At 43.4% G+C, this 16,284-nt stretch overlaps 2 protein-coding genes across 4 annotated transcripts in view; one reads left to right on the forward strand and one right to left on the reverse strand.

Moving 5' to 3' along the window:
• The window catches only part of ARHGAP44 (Rho GTPase activating protein 44), a 239,099-nt gene that overhangs the window by 62,956 nt on the left and 159,859 nt on the right, over positions 1-16,284 (reverse strand). The gene's annotated exons all lie outside the window — the stretch shown is intronic.
• Positions 1-16,284, forward strand: part of LLGL2 (LLGL scribble cell polarity complex component 2) — a 35,134-nt gene that overhangs the window by 17,367 nt on the left and 1,483 nt on the right. For all 3 annotated transcript variants that reach the window (XM_061461968.1, XM_061461967.1, XM_061461969.1), the window contains 20 exons: positions 125-240; positions 835-993; positions 1,766-1,928; positions 2,109-2,241; positions 3,049-3,103; positions 3,291-3,445; positions 6,916-7,133; positions 7,606-7,673; positions 8,668-8,821; positions 8,930-9,034; positions 9,125-9,417; positions 9,652-9,805; positions 10,729-10,879; positions 11,563-11,679; positions 12,190-12,356; positions 13,087-13,351; positions 14,021-14,174; positions 14,840-14,877; positions 15,331-15,378; positions 15,888-15,930. In XM_061461968.1, the coding sequence (XP_061317952.1) occupies positions 125-240; positions 835-993; positions 1,766-1,928; positions 2,109-2,241; positions 3,049-3,103; positions 3,291-3,445; positions 6,916-7,133; positions 7,606-7,673; positions 8,668-8,821; positions 8,930-9,034; positions 9,125-9,417; positions 9,652-9,805; positions 10,729-10,879; positions 11,563-11,679; positions 12,190-12,356; positions 13,087-13,351; positions 14,021-14,174; positions 14,840-14,877; positions 15,331-15,378; positions 15,888-15,930 (2,756 nt within the window). The remainder of the gene's footprint in view (positions 1-124; positions 241-834; positions 994-1,765; positions 1,929-2,108; positions 2,242-3,048; positions 3,104-3,290; positions 3,446-6,915; positions 7,134-7,605; positions 7,674-8,667; positions 8,822-8,929; positions 9,035-9,124; positions 9,418-9,651; positions 9,806-10,728; positions 10,880-11,562; positions 11,680-12,189; positions 12,357-13,086; positions 13,352-14,020; positions 14,175-14,839; positions 14,878-15,330; positions 15,379-15,887; positions 15,931-16,284) is intronic.

Genomic DNA, 16,284 nt, shown 5'->3' on the forward strand with positions numbered 1-16,284 from the left:
GCTGGCTACCCAGTCCTGTTCTGACAAAGATTATGAACAGCAGCAGCGTTACTGCTAGATTCACTGTGTTATATTTAATACTGTGATTCTGAAAAAAAAAAAGCATATTGTGTGGGTTTTGTAGTGCCAGCTGGTGACATTGCTGGATGACAACAGCTTGCACCTCTGGAGCTTGAAGCAGCATGGTGGAGCCTCTGAGCTGCGGGAGGAGCATCGCTTCACACTGAAAGGACCGCCTGGGTAATCTGCAAGAGATGTTTTGAGCTTGTCTGGAGATAAGCAAGTTAGAAAATTCTGCTGTTGTTCTAGGTAGAGCTTGTCCTGTTCTTACAGACTCACTCCTCTGACTCTATTAAAGGGTCATCCATGGAAACCAGACAGGAGTTGCCTGGGAGACCATCTCTTATACCAGTGTAAAGGGTGACATGATTTTTAATATCGTGCATCCACTTCTGTGTGTACAGGAGCTGTAAATCTTAAGGTTAAGTAAATCTAAGCACCCCTTAAGTCAGAGTTTAAAATATTAGTATGGTTTTAGTTTCACTTGATCTTGCCAGTTGAGGGTGAGCTAGTTTTAGGTCCTTTGGGGACACTTAGTAAGAGAGGCTTCTGTAAAAAGGCATCAGCATCTTTCTTCATGTGCTTGTCAAATGTCTTTTGATGTAATTTATCTTAAAGATAGTGTTTTCTGCCTTCCAAAAAGTCATGCCTGGCTCAATCTCTGCCTATAAAACAAATGACACTTGTAAATATCCCCGTTGAGTAGTTAGCTCTCTTGAGTGCAGTACCGAGTCTTTTTGCGTGCAGTTGAAGAGTGTTTCTTTGCTTCCCCAGGTCTCCACCGAGTGCCACGCAGATAACAGCTGTCCTTCCCCATTCCTCACGGGAAGTCCTGTATCTTGGCACGGAGAGTGGCAACATCTTTGTAGTGGAGCTTCCATCATTCAGAGTGCTGGAGGACAGGACCATAACCTCTGAGGCTGTGCTGCAGCGGTGAGTGAGCAGACGGGTACTGCTGTGTAGAGCTGGAATGCCATTAGCAGACACATCCTTTGTTAAAATGTCACCCTAGATTATTTACTGGGGCCTCACTGTTGTCCAAATCTGCTTGACTCCTGTGAAAGGAACTTTTGGTCCTGGTGTCTGTTAAGCAGCGGTTTCTGTCCTGTCAACTGGTACTGTCACCATGGAGGCACAGCATATCGACAGAGTGGTACAGGAGAGACTTGGAGTAAATCTGCAGACCTTGTGCCTTGTCCCTGGTGTTTACTTCTGCAAAAAAGCATTACATTTAGCAAATCATCCATGTGATTTTTTGACCATTAGTGAAACTTCTGATGCTGCTTTTTCCGCTGAGTTTTTTGTCACTTTCCGATTTAAGTGCTGGTGAAAACTGGCCTAATTCATGTCCCTGTTGTTTCCTACTGACATTTCCGCGTTAGTGTTATTCTGTAAGGGTACCGAGAGAGTAGGGTGGCCTATTCAGACTGTATTTACATTCCTGGGATCCAGTCTTGGAATTCGTTATAAACCCTGGCTTTTCCATAAAGCAAGTGGGACTGGATGCATGTTCATGTGGAGGCCTGGTGTGATGTCTTATGTAAGATTTTTCTCCTGCTTTTGAAGGATTTGAGGAAAGATCGTACTTATTCTCACCTGTTTGAACTTTTTGTTACTTAATTTCTCCTTCTTACACCTTAACTGTTATTACAGTCAGATTATACCTGGAATAAACTTTCCTTGTTTTTCTCTTCTGCTTCTGTAGGGTACCAGAAGATTACTGTAACAGGCGATCATGTGAATTGGTGGAAGCCCTTCAAGAACATCCTAAGAACCCTGATCAGATCCTGATTGGATACAGCAGGGGCTTGATTTTCCTCTGGGACCTGCAGAATAACAAAGTGACACACCTTTTCCTGGGCACTCAGGTATTCATTTAACCCAAAGTCAGTTCAGCAGGGGAGGAAGGGATCTCCCCTCTTAGGCACTCTGAAGACAAGTGTGGGTGCAGGGGGAGCCTGACAAAGCTTCTTTCCTTTAGTAAGAATGCATTGGTTTTGGGGGGGTTAACAGCTCTCTGGAGAGCTGTCGCATATCTTTCTCTTCAGCAACTGGAGAACCTCTACTGGCAGAGGGATGGCAGTAAATTCGTTAGCTGTCACTATGATGGAAGTTACACCCAGTGGCCAGTATCCAGTGACAACAGGCAGCCTGAGCCCCTGGAACACCTTGTGCCTTATGGTCAGTAAGTGAGGTTTAATTATTGCATATTTGTCTAAACTCATTTTGAGCTTGTGTAGGATATTCAAGCTGTGTTCTCCTAGTGTTTAATCGTAATGGCAAAATGCAGAGCTGCCTTTTGAATGGTTCATGAGCCTAGGCTAAGGGATTTCAGTCCAGTGTTTTCCTCAGGTTTTTAAACTCCTTTATGTTGTAGATGTCTGTCCTGAACATGGAGAGCAAATGTGCTGAAGAAATTAGTGCCCTTTATGAAGAGTGTTGGTGATTCAGTTCTTTGTTCAGTTCAAGTGTCCTGTTCAGCAGGAGTTACTTGGATCATCTGTAATTAATAGTGAGCTAAGTGTACTTTTTTGTTGACCTGAGCAGTGATGAAATGAAGCCTCTGATTTACTGAAACTCAACAAATGGGGATGACCTAATCTTTCAGGCAGAAAGAAAGATTCTAAAGCTCTGAAGAAGCTTCTAAAGCTCTGTTGCCTTTACATTAGTTTCAGGAATGCCCATGTTTTTTATAGTCCTTTCTAGTTAATCACCTTCTACAACAGCACTTCCACTCCCTGTTAGCCATCAGCAGCAGGGTTCAAAACTTCCTCTGAGCCTAAGCCCTCATTTTGCTGGGGAGTCCTGTGGTCAGTGTGTCCCAGAAGACTTTCTGATGTGGCTTGGTCTGGGGAGGAGGTGGTGGTGCCTGCTAATTCAGGTGGCTCCCCTTGGCTTGGAGGTAGAGGTGACCTCGGTGAAGCAGAATAAGGAACTTCACGTAAATATGTGCTTCTTGAATTACAGCAAATAACTCTGTTCCCTTAGGTCCTTTTCCTTGCAAGGCCATCTCCAAGATCTACTGGCAGACAACAAAAAATGGGTGAGTTTGTGGTGTATCCCTTCACTTTTAGCTGTTTCAAGGCATTTAAAGGGTGCTGCATCCTGTCCTGTAAGAGCCCTTTAGAGGAACATTTTAAGTGTTTTTTAGAATATTTGACTTGTGTCATGTCTTTGAAATTTGCTTGCGGCTTGCTTCAATGTACATCGCTAACTCTCTTCCTCTTAAGGCTTCCTTACATTATATTCCAAGGAGGGATGCCCCGGGCTAGCTATGGTGACCGGCACAGTATCTCTGTTGTCCATGGCAGTCAGCAAACAGCCTTTGACTTCACATCACGGGTGATAGACTTCTTTATAATCTTCAGTTCGGAGCCTACTGCAGGTATGTGATGAAAGGAAAATACTGAAGAATTGGAATAACTGTAGGCATGTGGATATCTGCCTGGTGTAAACAGCATATAAAATACAATAAGGAGGTCATTTTTCTGCAGGTTTTCTGAGACTTTAACAGAAAGTCATAGAATCTTTTAGGGTAGAAAAGACCCTTAAGATGAGTCTAACCGTAGAAAAGATTTGCCATTGGAAAGTGTAAAATACTGGTATAAAGAATGGGCTGGTTACAAATGCCATACATTCCTCAAAAAATTAAGCTACGCCATTAATGAGAAAAGATCTCTGAAGTTCATGTCTCTGTAAACTGGACAGTGGACATAACCAGGTTGTGAAATGAGGATCTAAATATTGCTGTTTGGAAATAACACTTCAAAGGAGGCAATAATTAAAACCAGAATTTACTCCTACTGAGGACTACTCCTACTATTTCTTTTAATTACTACCTATATTTATGACTAGGGCTCTTGGTAATAAATCAGCAAAGGCTGACACAGAACCAAGGGCCAGTGTATAGAGAACTTAATTTACTTACTGCCAGTGAACATGAATGTAAGCAGTTCTAAATCTAAATAGCACGTGTTCCGCAGCTTGCGTTGAGCTTCTCAGATTCTTGCTTTTGTTGAAGAGCTTTGCTTCACTTATTTCCAGCAAAATTGTAATATTCTTTATTTTTGTGGAATTATAAAGGATTTTCCTCAGGAACTGTTTGTCTAACACTGGTGCAGTTCTTGCTTCTGGTTAACTTGAAGTAACCAAGTAAAAAATGCTATTTCAAGCTTCACAAATGTGCAGTAATGGGATTTGGGTTAGACCAGATTGCAGAAGTCTGTAGATGCTTTTTAGAAGCTGGTACTCAAATCTTCTGTTGGTGAATCTTGTCAGGCTTTCTAGTTTCTGGTTTGCCTAGTAGACTAGTTTCCAAACTTCTCTCTCATACGTGCTGCCCGTGGTGGTGGTGACAGCTCCCCGCAGGCATGGGCATTCAGGTACACTGGTGCAGGTTGGCTCCCTCAGACCACAGATCCAGGGGGAAAGTCAGCATAAAGAGAGAGCTTTTGGATCCCTCTCTGTGTTTGTTCCTAGACCTTAACAGACCCTCCCAAGTCTCTGAAAAGGAACCAGTAAAGGCATAGGCAGAATGTAACTGAGATGCACTGGAGTGGGTTGCCCAGAGAAGTTGTGAGTGCTCCATCCCTGGTGGTGTTCAAGGCCAGGTTGGACAGAGCCTTTGGTGACGTGGTTTAGTGTGAGGTGTCCCTGCCCATGGCAGGGGGGTTGGAACTGGGTGATCTTAAGGTCCTTTCCAACCCTAACTATTCTATGAAGTACATGTATGTGTTTGTTATAGCTCTTTCCCTACACAGCACTGCCTTTTATAAGCATCTTCCAAATATGCAGAACGTGTAAGTCTAAACCTTCAAGCTTGAGGTACTGTTTAGCTTTAACCATTGAAGAAACTAGGCTATTTGACTTTTTGTGGAGTTGTCAGAGCTGAGATTATAGAAGATGGACAAAAGTATCTAAAAATGAAAGAAATAAATCTGAGGTTTTTTGGGTAGGAGATTGACTTCTTGAAGTTGAATTCCTGGATATGATTAGAAGCCCTTTAGGATGAAGTAACAACTTAACAGGCTTTATAGTATGCTTCCTAAGGGTTGAATTCTCTAGTTAACAGGACTTCTAGAGGGCACCGACTGGAGCTGCTACTGAAGCTGTTGCACCTAGATGAGGAAGGTTTTTTCCAATAAAATGAGGTTTCTGTGGTTGACAAGCTTCCTTGTGGCTGATTGCCTAAGCTTAGTGGGTCTATGCAGCTTGCTTTTTTTGCCCTTAAGCAGTCTTCCCTGCAATGACAGTATGAAGGTATTAATTGTACACCGAAGCCACTTAATTTAATAAGCACAAAGCTTATGCATTGCAGCATGGTGGTAGCAGGTGACTTTCCACCACCCTGAATATGCTGTGGAAACAATTTTTTAAAGGCTGGCCCTTCCTGTTTTCTTGTTTTTTAAATTAGCATGTGGATGAGTGTATGGCAGTCATGACACATTCTAGTATGCCTGCTACTTCAGCAGCTTGAAGTAGATTCTTGCCATAAGCAATGACCTCAGATGTGTGCCTTTGCAAGAAAAAAAAATAGAATTAAACCAGAGTGTATTTGGTTAATGTTGGCAGCAGCAGTCAGAGTGCAGGGCTGACCATGCATAGTACAGCTATGGTAGTATTTATTCTATTCAGAAGTCCTGCAGATGATGGCACATAAGAAAGCAAAGTAAAACTACATATAAAAGACTTTCTCATGAACAAACTGAACTCTTACTGAGCTACAGCTGTGGCTAGACAGACGTGAAACATGAGGTGCCTTAACTAGAGTGAGGCCAAGTACTAATTACTTGAAATTAATTTTGCTGAGTGAACAGTGTTGGTATGTGCTTGCATATAGATGTGCTGTATCTTGCAAGTATATTCCATGTAATGAACTAAAGAAGGGAAGTAAAAGTATAAGTTATCAGGGAAGGTCAGGACAATGTTGCTAGTTTGCTTGTGGCTCACTGTATATTACCCCTCCTCTTGCAATGTGACACATTAGTGATGCATTCACTTAGATTTCTGTAGCTATGTTAAATATTGTTGGTGTCAACTGATTTGTGGTTTTGGTTTTCCTCACCAGCTGCTATTGTGGCTCTTGTGAATGTTCCTGCCAAAACGTTGTACACTAAATATTTTTTGCTTTAATTCTAGGCGTGATGAAAAATCTTAAATTCTTGATTGTCAGGTGTCATCTGTAAAGTTACATAGACAAGATTACAAATTAAATCTGTTAAATATACATATGAATATATATTAGATGATGTGCACACTCTTAAAAAAAAGAAAGTCCAGAGGATGTGTCACAACATATGAGAAGCAGGGCAAATGAAAAGTAAGAGAGCTGAATTGTAAATACTTGTCAGTTCAAGCAGAGAAGCATTCTGCAGACCCACGGCATTACTGTGTTTAAGCAGCTTAGCCTCAGTGGACTCTGGGCCTAACCCAGTACTTAATGGGTCACTGCTGGGATGTTTATGTGTCTGTCCACCCCATGCTGGTCATTAGCAGCAGGTAGAGTCCTTGGATTTCAGGCTGTTAAAATGGTGAATCTGAATTTGTTTTATTTAGCCACGTATGTTGTTAACAGATTTCTTGATTTTGCAGTGGAATCTATAATGAGTCACTCTGACAGTCCCAGGAGGGCTGTAAAGCAACATGAATTTGCAGTAAAACTACTGGTATCTTGAAAACTATTAATGTCAGTGCCTCAGTAGGCCCAGTTAACATAGAAGCAGTTAAAAGATTTGCCAACAAAAATGCTTGTGTTAGAACTCTGATAGCAGTTTTCAAATAAGCCTGATGGGAAGCTTGTTTCTCTTAACCTTGGATAGTCATTTTTGTCAGCCTGAATGAATCTTGTTCCTGCAGAGTTTGATGACCCTTCTGCTATGGTGGTGCTGGCAGAAGAAGAGCTGGTAGTTATAGACTTGAAAACTGCAGGCTGGCCAGCAGTCCATCCTCCATACCTGGCTTCTCTCCATTGCTCAGCTATCACCTGCTCACACCACATCTCCAACATCCCGCTCAAACTGTGGGAGAGAATTATCAGTGCTGGGAGCAAGCAGAACATTCACTACTCAAATATGGTATGGCAGCTTGTCATGGTTTTAAATGGATGTGGGTTCCCATGCATTTAAGAACAGCATGACTGCTTGGAATGTGGGTGGTCTGTGCTGCTAACTGCATGTGAAGGGATGAGTCCTAACAGACGTTGTCCTGCCCCTTAATAGGGTTGAGAGAGGCTTTTTCCCAGAGCACCACCAAGGCAGTTACTCACACCGGGGGATTAAAATGTGGTGTTTTTTTTCTGGCTCTGACAAGCTAGAAGGAAAGTCTGAGTGTTTCCACTTTCGGCACAGCTTCTTGAGGAAGTATGTAGAATGTCTCTTAGAAAGCACAGCTAGTGTCAGAACAGGAACATTTAATCCAAACAAAAGCTAACAGCATGGACTGTTTCACTACCACTTGGACTGAAGTTCATGCTCCCCTGCTGACTGCATATGCTCTTCTCACTGTCACTGCCTAGGAAGTCACAGTCTTCCCTTAATGTATTTGTAGCCGTGGCCGATTGATGGTGGCACCAGCATAGCTCCAGATCCTCCACAGAGGGACTTGCTTCTAACAGGGTATGTACTTAACTGATAACAATCAAGGAGCCCTTTCCAGTTTCTGTTCTTCCTTTTGAACTAACTGAGGCTTTCCCATGAGATTCAAGTCCACTCATCTCCTAGTGAGAAGGCTGCAACTTTACAGTGCAACTCCTCAAAGCTGGGTTGCCAGCTTTGTACAGCTGATTCTGCTACAACTGAGTTAACAGATTGTGATGACCACAGATAATGTGTGAAGTTGGCTTCTTTGTTGTTCTGATGTCATCCATCCCCCCCACAAACACCAGTGTAGAAGTGCATGCAGTAATCCAAACTGATTCAAAGGGAACAGTGTAAAGCAGAGCTTAATCTTGCAGGTTTTGAAGCATTTTATCTCCGTACCTTACACTGTCCTAAATCTCAAAAAAGAGGTTAGCTTGGACTTCTGTCTGCTCTGATGAGCATGAGCAAATCTAGCTAAGTGGTGGAAGTAGCAAGAGATTGTCTCATCCCATAAACATGTTTGGATTTTGGTTTTTTGTTTTTAAAAAGCACTTTTAAAAATTTCAGTGGCTGTTTTTCAGACTTCATTCTTGATGCAGCACTGTGCTAGAAGTCCTTCGTTTTCACCTGGGGAACTAATATTGAAGCTTGATTTCTTTCTTTCCCTCCCAGTAGTAGAACTTTTGTGAGCCTGAGTTATTCCTTCTTTATGCTAAGCTTTTTTTTTTTTTACTTTTCAGAGCTTTTTGGAGAAATCTTAAATTGTGTGTGGGTGTCAGAGCCTTGGAAACACACTGGATTCAAAGTTAAAAAAAAACCCAACAAAAAAAAACAACATAAACAAAAAACCAAACCCCACAAAAAGGTCCACAAAATCTTTCTCTGGAAGCTCTAAGTTGCTACAGCTCAGGGCTTTGTAAACCGCGTGGTTTCATTTTTGGTGTGTTTTTTCCCCCCTGTTTTACCATCCTCGGCTAGGTGCTGTGCTGTTCTCCTGTATGATGTGTTTCTGTAACCCTCCCCACTGCAGGCATGAAGATGGCACTGTGAGGTTTTGGGATGCGTCTGGTGTCTGCTTACATCTCCTTTATAAGCTGAGTACAGTGCGAGTATTCCTCACGGATGCTGATCCCAATGACAATATGAACACCCTAGGTGAGGATGAGTGGCCTCCGCTTCGCAAGGTGAGATAGCTGGTGCTTGTAGGAGCTTTTTGAAAACCTGAGGAGTTGTAATTCCTGTCCTAGTTAATGCAGCTGCAAAGATCAGCCACTGTGCATTCTCTTGCATAGGTTGGGACCTTTGACCCTTACAGTGATGATCCTAGACTTGGGATCCAGAAGATCTACCTGTGTAAATACAGTGGATACTTGGCTGTAGCTGGTACAGCAGGACAGGTATTCAAATAAAACAGTCATAATAAACCTTGCTTTTAGTGCAGGTTTGTCACAGTGTATCCTGGAGATATGTTAAAATTTGAATTTCAGGTACTGGTGATGGAACTGAATGATGAAGATGCAGAACATGTTGTGGACCATGCTGAAGCAGATCTTCTGCAGGACCAAGAGGGCTATCGATGGAAAGGTCATGAGAAACTAAAAACTCGGGATGGACCTGTTCGATTTGAAGCTGGTTTTCAGCCATTTGTCCTTGTCCAGTGTCAACCACCAGCTGTGGTCACCTCATTGGCCCTTCACTCTGAATGGAAGCTTGTGGCCTTTGGTACCAGTCATGGTTTTGGGCTTTTTGACCACCAGCAGAAACGACTGGTCTTTGTCAAGTAAGTGTCTTCTTTCCATGAGGTCTGTGGTAATCCTCTGTTAAAGATAGCCTGGAATTGCTAAGAAAGTGATTTCTTGAGATCAGTCAACATAGCAAGAAGCCCTGCCTCTATGGACTCTGTCTTCAAGGACACACAAGCAAGTTCTGACATCTGTTTGTGTCCCACTGGACTTTTTGAGAGTGATTGCCACCCAGTAGAAAGTGACCGTGTGCCTCCTGTCACCCTCTTCAGGTGTACGCTGCATCCCAGTGACCAGTTGGCCTTAGAAGGCCCACTGTCTCGGGTGAAATCCTTGAAGAAGTCCCTCCGTCAATCATTCAGGCGGATCAGAAGAAGCCGTGTGTCCAGTAGGAAGCGACGAGGAGGTAGTGGAAATGCCTCAGAGGTGAGTGGTCATTTTTGGAGTCTTGTCGGTTTACAGCTTGGAGCATTGTTGTGCTTTAAGCCTAGCAGGTAACTCAGCACCAGGTATCTGCTTGCTCACTTTTCCCTCCCCCCTCCCCCCCTTCCAAGTGGGATCGGGAGGAGGATTGAAAGAATGTAAACCCCACGGGTTGAGATAAAATCAGTCCAATAACTAAAGTATAATACAAAACTACTACTATTACTGCTACTAATAATAATCATGATAAGGGGGAAAAAAAAAAAGGCAATAAACACAAGTAATGCACAATACAATTACTCAGCACCCACTGACCGATACCCAGCCCGACTCAAGCAGCAATCTGGGCCTTCTGGGTGATTCCCCCTAGTTTCTATACTGAGCATGATGTGCTGTGGTATGGAATACCCCTTTGGCCAGTTTGAGTCAGGTGTCCTGTCTCTGTTTCCTCTCAGCTTCTTGTGTCCCTCCTCACTGGCAGAGCATGAGAAACTGAAAAGTCCTTGATCATCAGAGTAAGCATTACTTAGGAACAGCTAAAACATTGGTGTGTTACCAGTGTTATTCTCAGACTAAATCCAAAACACAGCACTGCACCAGCTACTAAGAAGGAGAAAAATAACTGTTACAGCTGAACCCAGGACAAGCATGCGGGGTCCTGATTAGACTGCTGAGAGCAGGACGTGGTCTGCAGTCCTGCTATGGTACCGGTAGCTATTGACGTAAGAGCAAAAATGGCAATTTCTGATGCTGCTCTGTTAGTCATGTTTTTAGAGAAGATGTAGTCTATAGTTGATCATGGGATGTAGGATGCACTGGTTCACTGGTATGATGATGCTTTCCCTTTCTATTGCTGCCACTTTCACTATCTCTCGTTCTTCCCCATGTCTTTGCCTGACTGACAGAATGTCTTGTCGTCTTTGAAGGTGCAAGAAGCCAATGCCAAATTTGACCAAGACACATTGCAGGAAATGGAACTGGCTCCAGTCCAACGGAAGATTGAAGCCCGCTCTGCAGAAGACTCTTTCACTGGCTTTGTGCGAACCTTATATTTTGCTGATACCTTCTTGAGAGACAGTGAGTAGAACATACATCTTTCTTTTCTTCCGAATAGATTTTTACTCCTCCTGCCAAGGAATGTATTAGGATTTACTGCCAGGAAAATTTGGCATCTCTTGTGTCCTACTTTGTCGATGCTGAAAAACTAATATAGAACAAGAGCATATGTTGTCATGCAGAATTATTTAGCCATTCTGGCTTCTGGTTAATCCAAAGCAAGCAGTGGTGCATCTTTGGATGCAGCGTTTATGTGCAATTTTAAAATGTGCTGGAATGACATCTGACTTTTTAGTGCAAGGTATTTTCTTTGTCTCATTACTCTAAATTCCACCCCTGCCCCCAGCAGAGCCTTTTGATCTTGGTGAGGGTAGTGGCTGGTTGTGCATCAGAGCCCAAACTGTACCTTGCACAAATTTACTCTGCTCACATGGGATATAAATATATGAAAACTGGATGCAGCAGCTGTGGTGTCTGATTGAAAACAGCGCTGCCTTGCCTTTACTCACAAGCCATGTCCTTTATCAGGGCTGCTGATATGCATGTATTGGGAAAAGAAGTGCAAGAACCTGTGGTTTCCATGGCAAATCTGCCCTAACATATTGATACTCAGGGTGTTAACAGAGCAGGGATGTGTAGTGGAAAGCAGTTATCCAAGGATGTCACAGATGGTGCCTTGCTCATGAGCCTTCTTGTTGCTCTAGGCTCTCGCCACTGCCCATCTTTGTGGGCAGGCACCAATGGAGGTACAGTCTATGCCTTCTGTTTACGTGTTCCTCCAGCAGAGAGAAGAATGGATGAACCTGTCAGGGCAGAGCAGGGTAAGTATGCCTTGTGAAAACAAAGTCCTAGTGGATGTGAGCTATCGCTCATATAACCAAGAGTTGCATACAGAACGCAAGGCAGCTCAGTTACTGCTGTTTTGTCTGTGAGAGTGGAGCTACATGTAGCAGTGTCTGAGCTAAACAGTGCTCATTGCAGCACCTGAACTAAAGGCTAAGTGAGCTCCAGCACTGCTTGATATGCCTTAGCCCCATTTCCTACCAGCTTCAGGAATTTAAATTTGTGTTGGCTGTTGCTGAAGTTTACCTGCAAGCCTCCGTGCACATGTACCTTATTCTGACAGCTGGACCTGCATTCTTTATGTAATAATAGATACTGTTTAACACAAACTGGTTCGGTTCAAATACCCTTTAACTAGTAAATCTTTTCAGGCAGGGAAGAGCCATATTGGGTAGGTCTCTAACTGAGAGGGTGTGAGTGAGGTTCTAACACAGAGTATCTGACTAGACGCCTATGTCATTATTTTCCTGCTTATCTTGCTTGTCTAGCCAAAGAAATTCAGCTGATGCACAGGGCTCCTGTTGTGGGTATACTTGTCTTGGATGGACGCAGCACGCCCCTCCCAGAACCTCTAGAAGTAGCACATGACCTTTCTAAGAGTCCTGATATGCAAGGCAGCCATCAGTTGTTGGTGGTGTCTGAAGAGCAATTTAAGGCAAGTATCACCATGGAGGCATGTAAAATCTGCTAAAGCACTGAGCCCTGCTCAGTGGGAAGATAAGTCTTGAGAGTGCATATTCTTACATACCTGAGTAACACCTCTGGGCCAGCACTTCTGTTTGGTGCAGTCCATACATCAGGTGTGTGCTGACAAATTGGGTATTCGGTATAGTGATGTACATGCTGAACATGAAAATTGTATTTATGTATTCCATTATGCTCCTTGGACAAGGCTGCTCCCATTTTTGGGAAAGAGCTTTTGCTGTGGTTAGTACAAAAGTGGAAATTGGTAGGCATTTCTGTGAAGCAGCTAAAAAGCTTATTGCTTTCCACACTGAACTAGTCAGTGTAAGACTTGAAGTAGCTTGCAGTAGGCTGGCCTACATTAAAAATAATGTGGAAGAAAACATGGTTAGTGTAAACCCCATTCTATTTCTGTAATAATTTGTACCCAAATTTGGAGGGGGTTTGAAAGAACTAGGGAGATAAATGCAGTTTGCAGCCTGAAGGTTAGGACTGCTTGATCTCAGAACAGAAACAGATTCTAACACTGACTGAGGCTGATTCCTTCTTGTCTGGTGAGCAGGGAGCCAGGCTGACTCAATTACACTGGTGTGTATTCACTATGAATGAAAACGGCTTTAAAGGAGGGAGGAGCAGATGTCCGGGGAGTGACTGCTGCCATTGTGCAGGAAGGATATGTCAGTGTCTTGTTTCTATGACAGGTATTCACCTTACCTAAGGTTAGCTCCAAACTGAAGCTCAAGCTGACAGCCCTGGAAGGCTGTAGGGTACGGAAGGTGACAGTTGCGAACTTTAGCAGCTGCAAGACTGATGATTACAGTGAAAATGACCTTGCTGTCCTGACTAACCTGGGAGACATTCAGATCATCTCGCTGCCCTTCCTCAAGTTACAGATCCGCTACCCTTGCATCCGCAAAGAGGATGTGAGTGGCATTGCATCCTGTGTCTTCACCAAATACGGACAAGGTAAGGTGTGCTTCTCCCAAATCACTTACCTCTGTTGTGTGTTTCAGACAATGGAAAAGAGATTATAGGGCTTAGTGTTTAGACCTGGCTGTGTATACATGTTAATGTTACATAAATATGTTCTTTACATGTTTCTGGCCAGCACCAAATGCCAACAGATACTGACAGGTGAATTAGCAGAAGTGAATTTATTCCATCATTGTTAATGCATACGGTGGTTTTCATGTAACAGGGAGGATGTACCTCATGGGTAGCTTCCATCTGGCCATTCTCCTCTTGTCTGGAATCAAAAGGATGGCTCTGTAAGCAGCAGGCACCTGCATGGTGCCTCCTGTATGTGCTCAACATTCAAGTTGCAAAACTGGGATCCAGTATCCTCTGGCTGCTGAGGGTGAATTGCTGCTTTGCAGTTCAGTTTTCACATCTTTCTGTGCTGCTTTCGACAAGTGCCAGCACAGTACAGTTCTCTGCATCATCTTAAATTGCCCAGTCTCTAGGCTAACCAATCCTTGGGAAACTGGGGTAATATCTTCCTCAATGGTTCATTTAGACAGGAGGAATTGCAACCCTTTCTGTCAAACACAGAGGATACTTAGATCTGTTCTTTTTTTTGGATCACCTTTAGTTCTTGGAATTGAGAATTGCTTATAAATTCCCAATCATCTATAGGTTTCTATCTGATCTCGCCATCGGAGTTTGAGAGGTTTTCCCTTTCTGCTAAATGGTTAGTGGAGCCGCGGTGCATTGTGGACATGCCAGAAGTTACAAGTAACAACCATGTGCACACCAAGTCTGGCATGGAGAATGCTGCAAGAAAATCCAGGTAAAGTCTGGAAAACTCCTGCGCACTGGCTGTGTCTGAGTAGTGAGAAGAAAACAAACAAAACCAACCAAACACAAAACAAAACAAGGCAGCAGCAACAACAACAAAAAAGATGACTTTGAAGTATGTTAACAACGTTCCTAGATGGATCAGCATCAGGAAATGTAACCTTCTTCCTGATGTTTTTTCTATTTGCAGTACAGCTGATGGGACAAAGTAGTAGACAAAGCATTGGAATTGGTATCCCTGGGTGGTTAGTCACAAACTGTAAGCCTTGGCTTGCTTTACTTGTTCCCAGATGATGTGTCTGACTGACACCTGACTGTTGTACTCTTCAGGGGCTGGGTGTTACTGGCAAGACTGAACTGTTCCCCTGTGAAGGGACAGTGGAGAGTTCCTCCTCTCATCTTGGAACATCAGGAAATAACAGTAGATCTGACATTCATGGCCATCCTATATGAATTTTATTCCAAAAGTTTAGGAAAGTTTTCTGATGTGTGCTGGCTTCTGCATCGCAACACATGATAAAGCCCTTCTGACAGTCTTGCTCAATAAACCATTTAATTAGCATGCACTGCAGCTTCTTGTAGATGCCAAGAGTATACATGAATTCTCTGCGTCCCTATGCCTCCAAGCTGGTGATTGTTTGCTGCTTCCTTTTCTAGGGGATCAGGAAGAAGTTCGGGTGGCTGTGGAGAAGATGGTAAGCAAAAAATAATTGTACTAAATGCAGTATGGTGAGGTGTAAACCTCAGGCGTCTTTTCTGTTGCTGCAGTCGATGTTCTCTACCTAAGAAAGGGGAAAGTAAGGAAGGACGTGAAGGAAACATTGTGACCTGCTTAGACAAAGTAGTTGCTAGCTCTAAAGTAAGTTGTTGTGTGGCAAAATTGCCTTGAAAGGATAGGACTGAGTTTCTGCTGAAAGGAATAAGCTGTGGGAAGAACAGGTGTGAATCTGATGAGATCTGTTAGCCAAACTAGTGTTGCCAGAAAATATAGTTCAGTATTCGAGAGGCTTTAAGGAGTAGCCATGAAGCATTCAATAAAGTCAAACGGTACAACAATCCAGTTGTAGTGTGGGTTTCCAAAACTGCATATATTTCATGAAAAGGGGAAAATATTGTTAAGTAAAAGCTCTTTTCCTACTCTCTTTTAGAAAGGAAGTCTGGGAGGCTGATGGAACATGCCTTGCTCAACGATGAAAGTGAGTGAAATGAAGACTTGCTACTTACAGGGCAGGTGCCTTTCTGGGTGAAAAAGAAGAAAGCCGCTAGGAACTTTGTGGATTTCAGTACTTGGTTTCAAGGGGTCTGCAGTTACACTGGTAGAAGTATTGGGTTTTCATGAATTAGAAGTGAGGGGTTGGACAGATAGCCATGCCCTCAGGCAGGGGTTGTGCCACATAGCTGCTGTGATAAGAGAAGGATCTTTATTTTCTAACAGGATTTGTGTAGAATGGCAGCTGGAACAGGCAGTTCCTTTGGGGCTCTGGTATACTGGGATTGGCAACATTTCCTCTGGGAAGTAACTGCTTCAGTTTTTTACACCAGCCTGGTACTGCTGAAGAGGCAATGGTGTTACATGCATGGTCTGATCTCTGTGGGAGGTGGGCTTTAAAGGCTGTTCTACTGGGAGGTGGAATGTGGCTTGGCTGCTGCCTGGAAGCAGAGCTATACTGGTTTTGACTCACTGCTTTAACCCTCTGCTTTCCAGAAGTCCTGAAGGAGATCCAGAGTACTCTGGAGGGGGGAAGAGGGTGAGTATCAACCAATTGCAGTTCCTAATGGTTGGGCTGGTAAGGGAGGGCATTTCTAGTTAAAAGCAGGGGGATGCCCAATGTGATGGCAGGGATGCTGTGCTGGAATCTGGTTATGTACGTGTCCCACAGACTACCAAAAGGCAATAGTAAGAGAGAGGCAAGTTCTCTTTCACGTGTTGTCCCTTGGCAATTTTTATGAATAATGCTTTGTCTCTTTCTCTCCGAAAAGCAGGAGAGATCACATTCCCACATCCCAAAGGAACAGGACTCTGAGTATTCGCATACAGGTTTCTATTCGTGTCAACCCATACTGATCTAAAGGGCAGGCCACATGGGCTTAGTCGGTCGAGG

This window comes from Pezoporus flaviventris, unplaced genomic scaffold, assembly GCF_033815535.1.
Source record: "Pezoporus flaviventris isolate CSIRO_AGI_PZ_B2104156 unplaced genomic scaffold, CSIRO_AGI_Pfla_v1 ptg000034l, whole genome shotgun sequence".
Taxonomy (NCBI): Eukaryota; Metazoa; Chordata; class Aves; order Psittaciformes; family Psittacidae; genus Pezoporus; species Pezoporus flaviventris.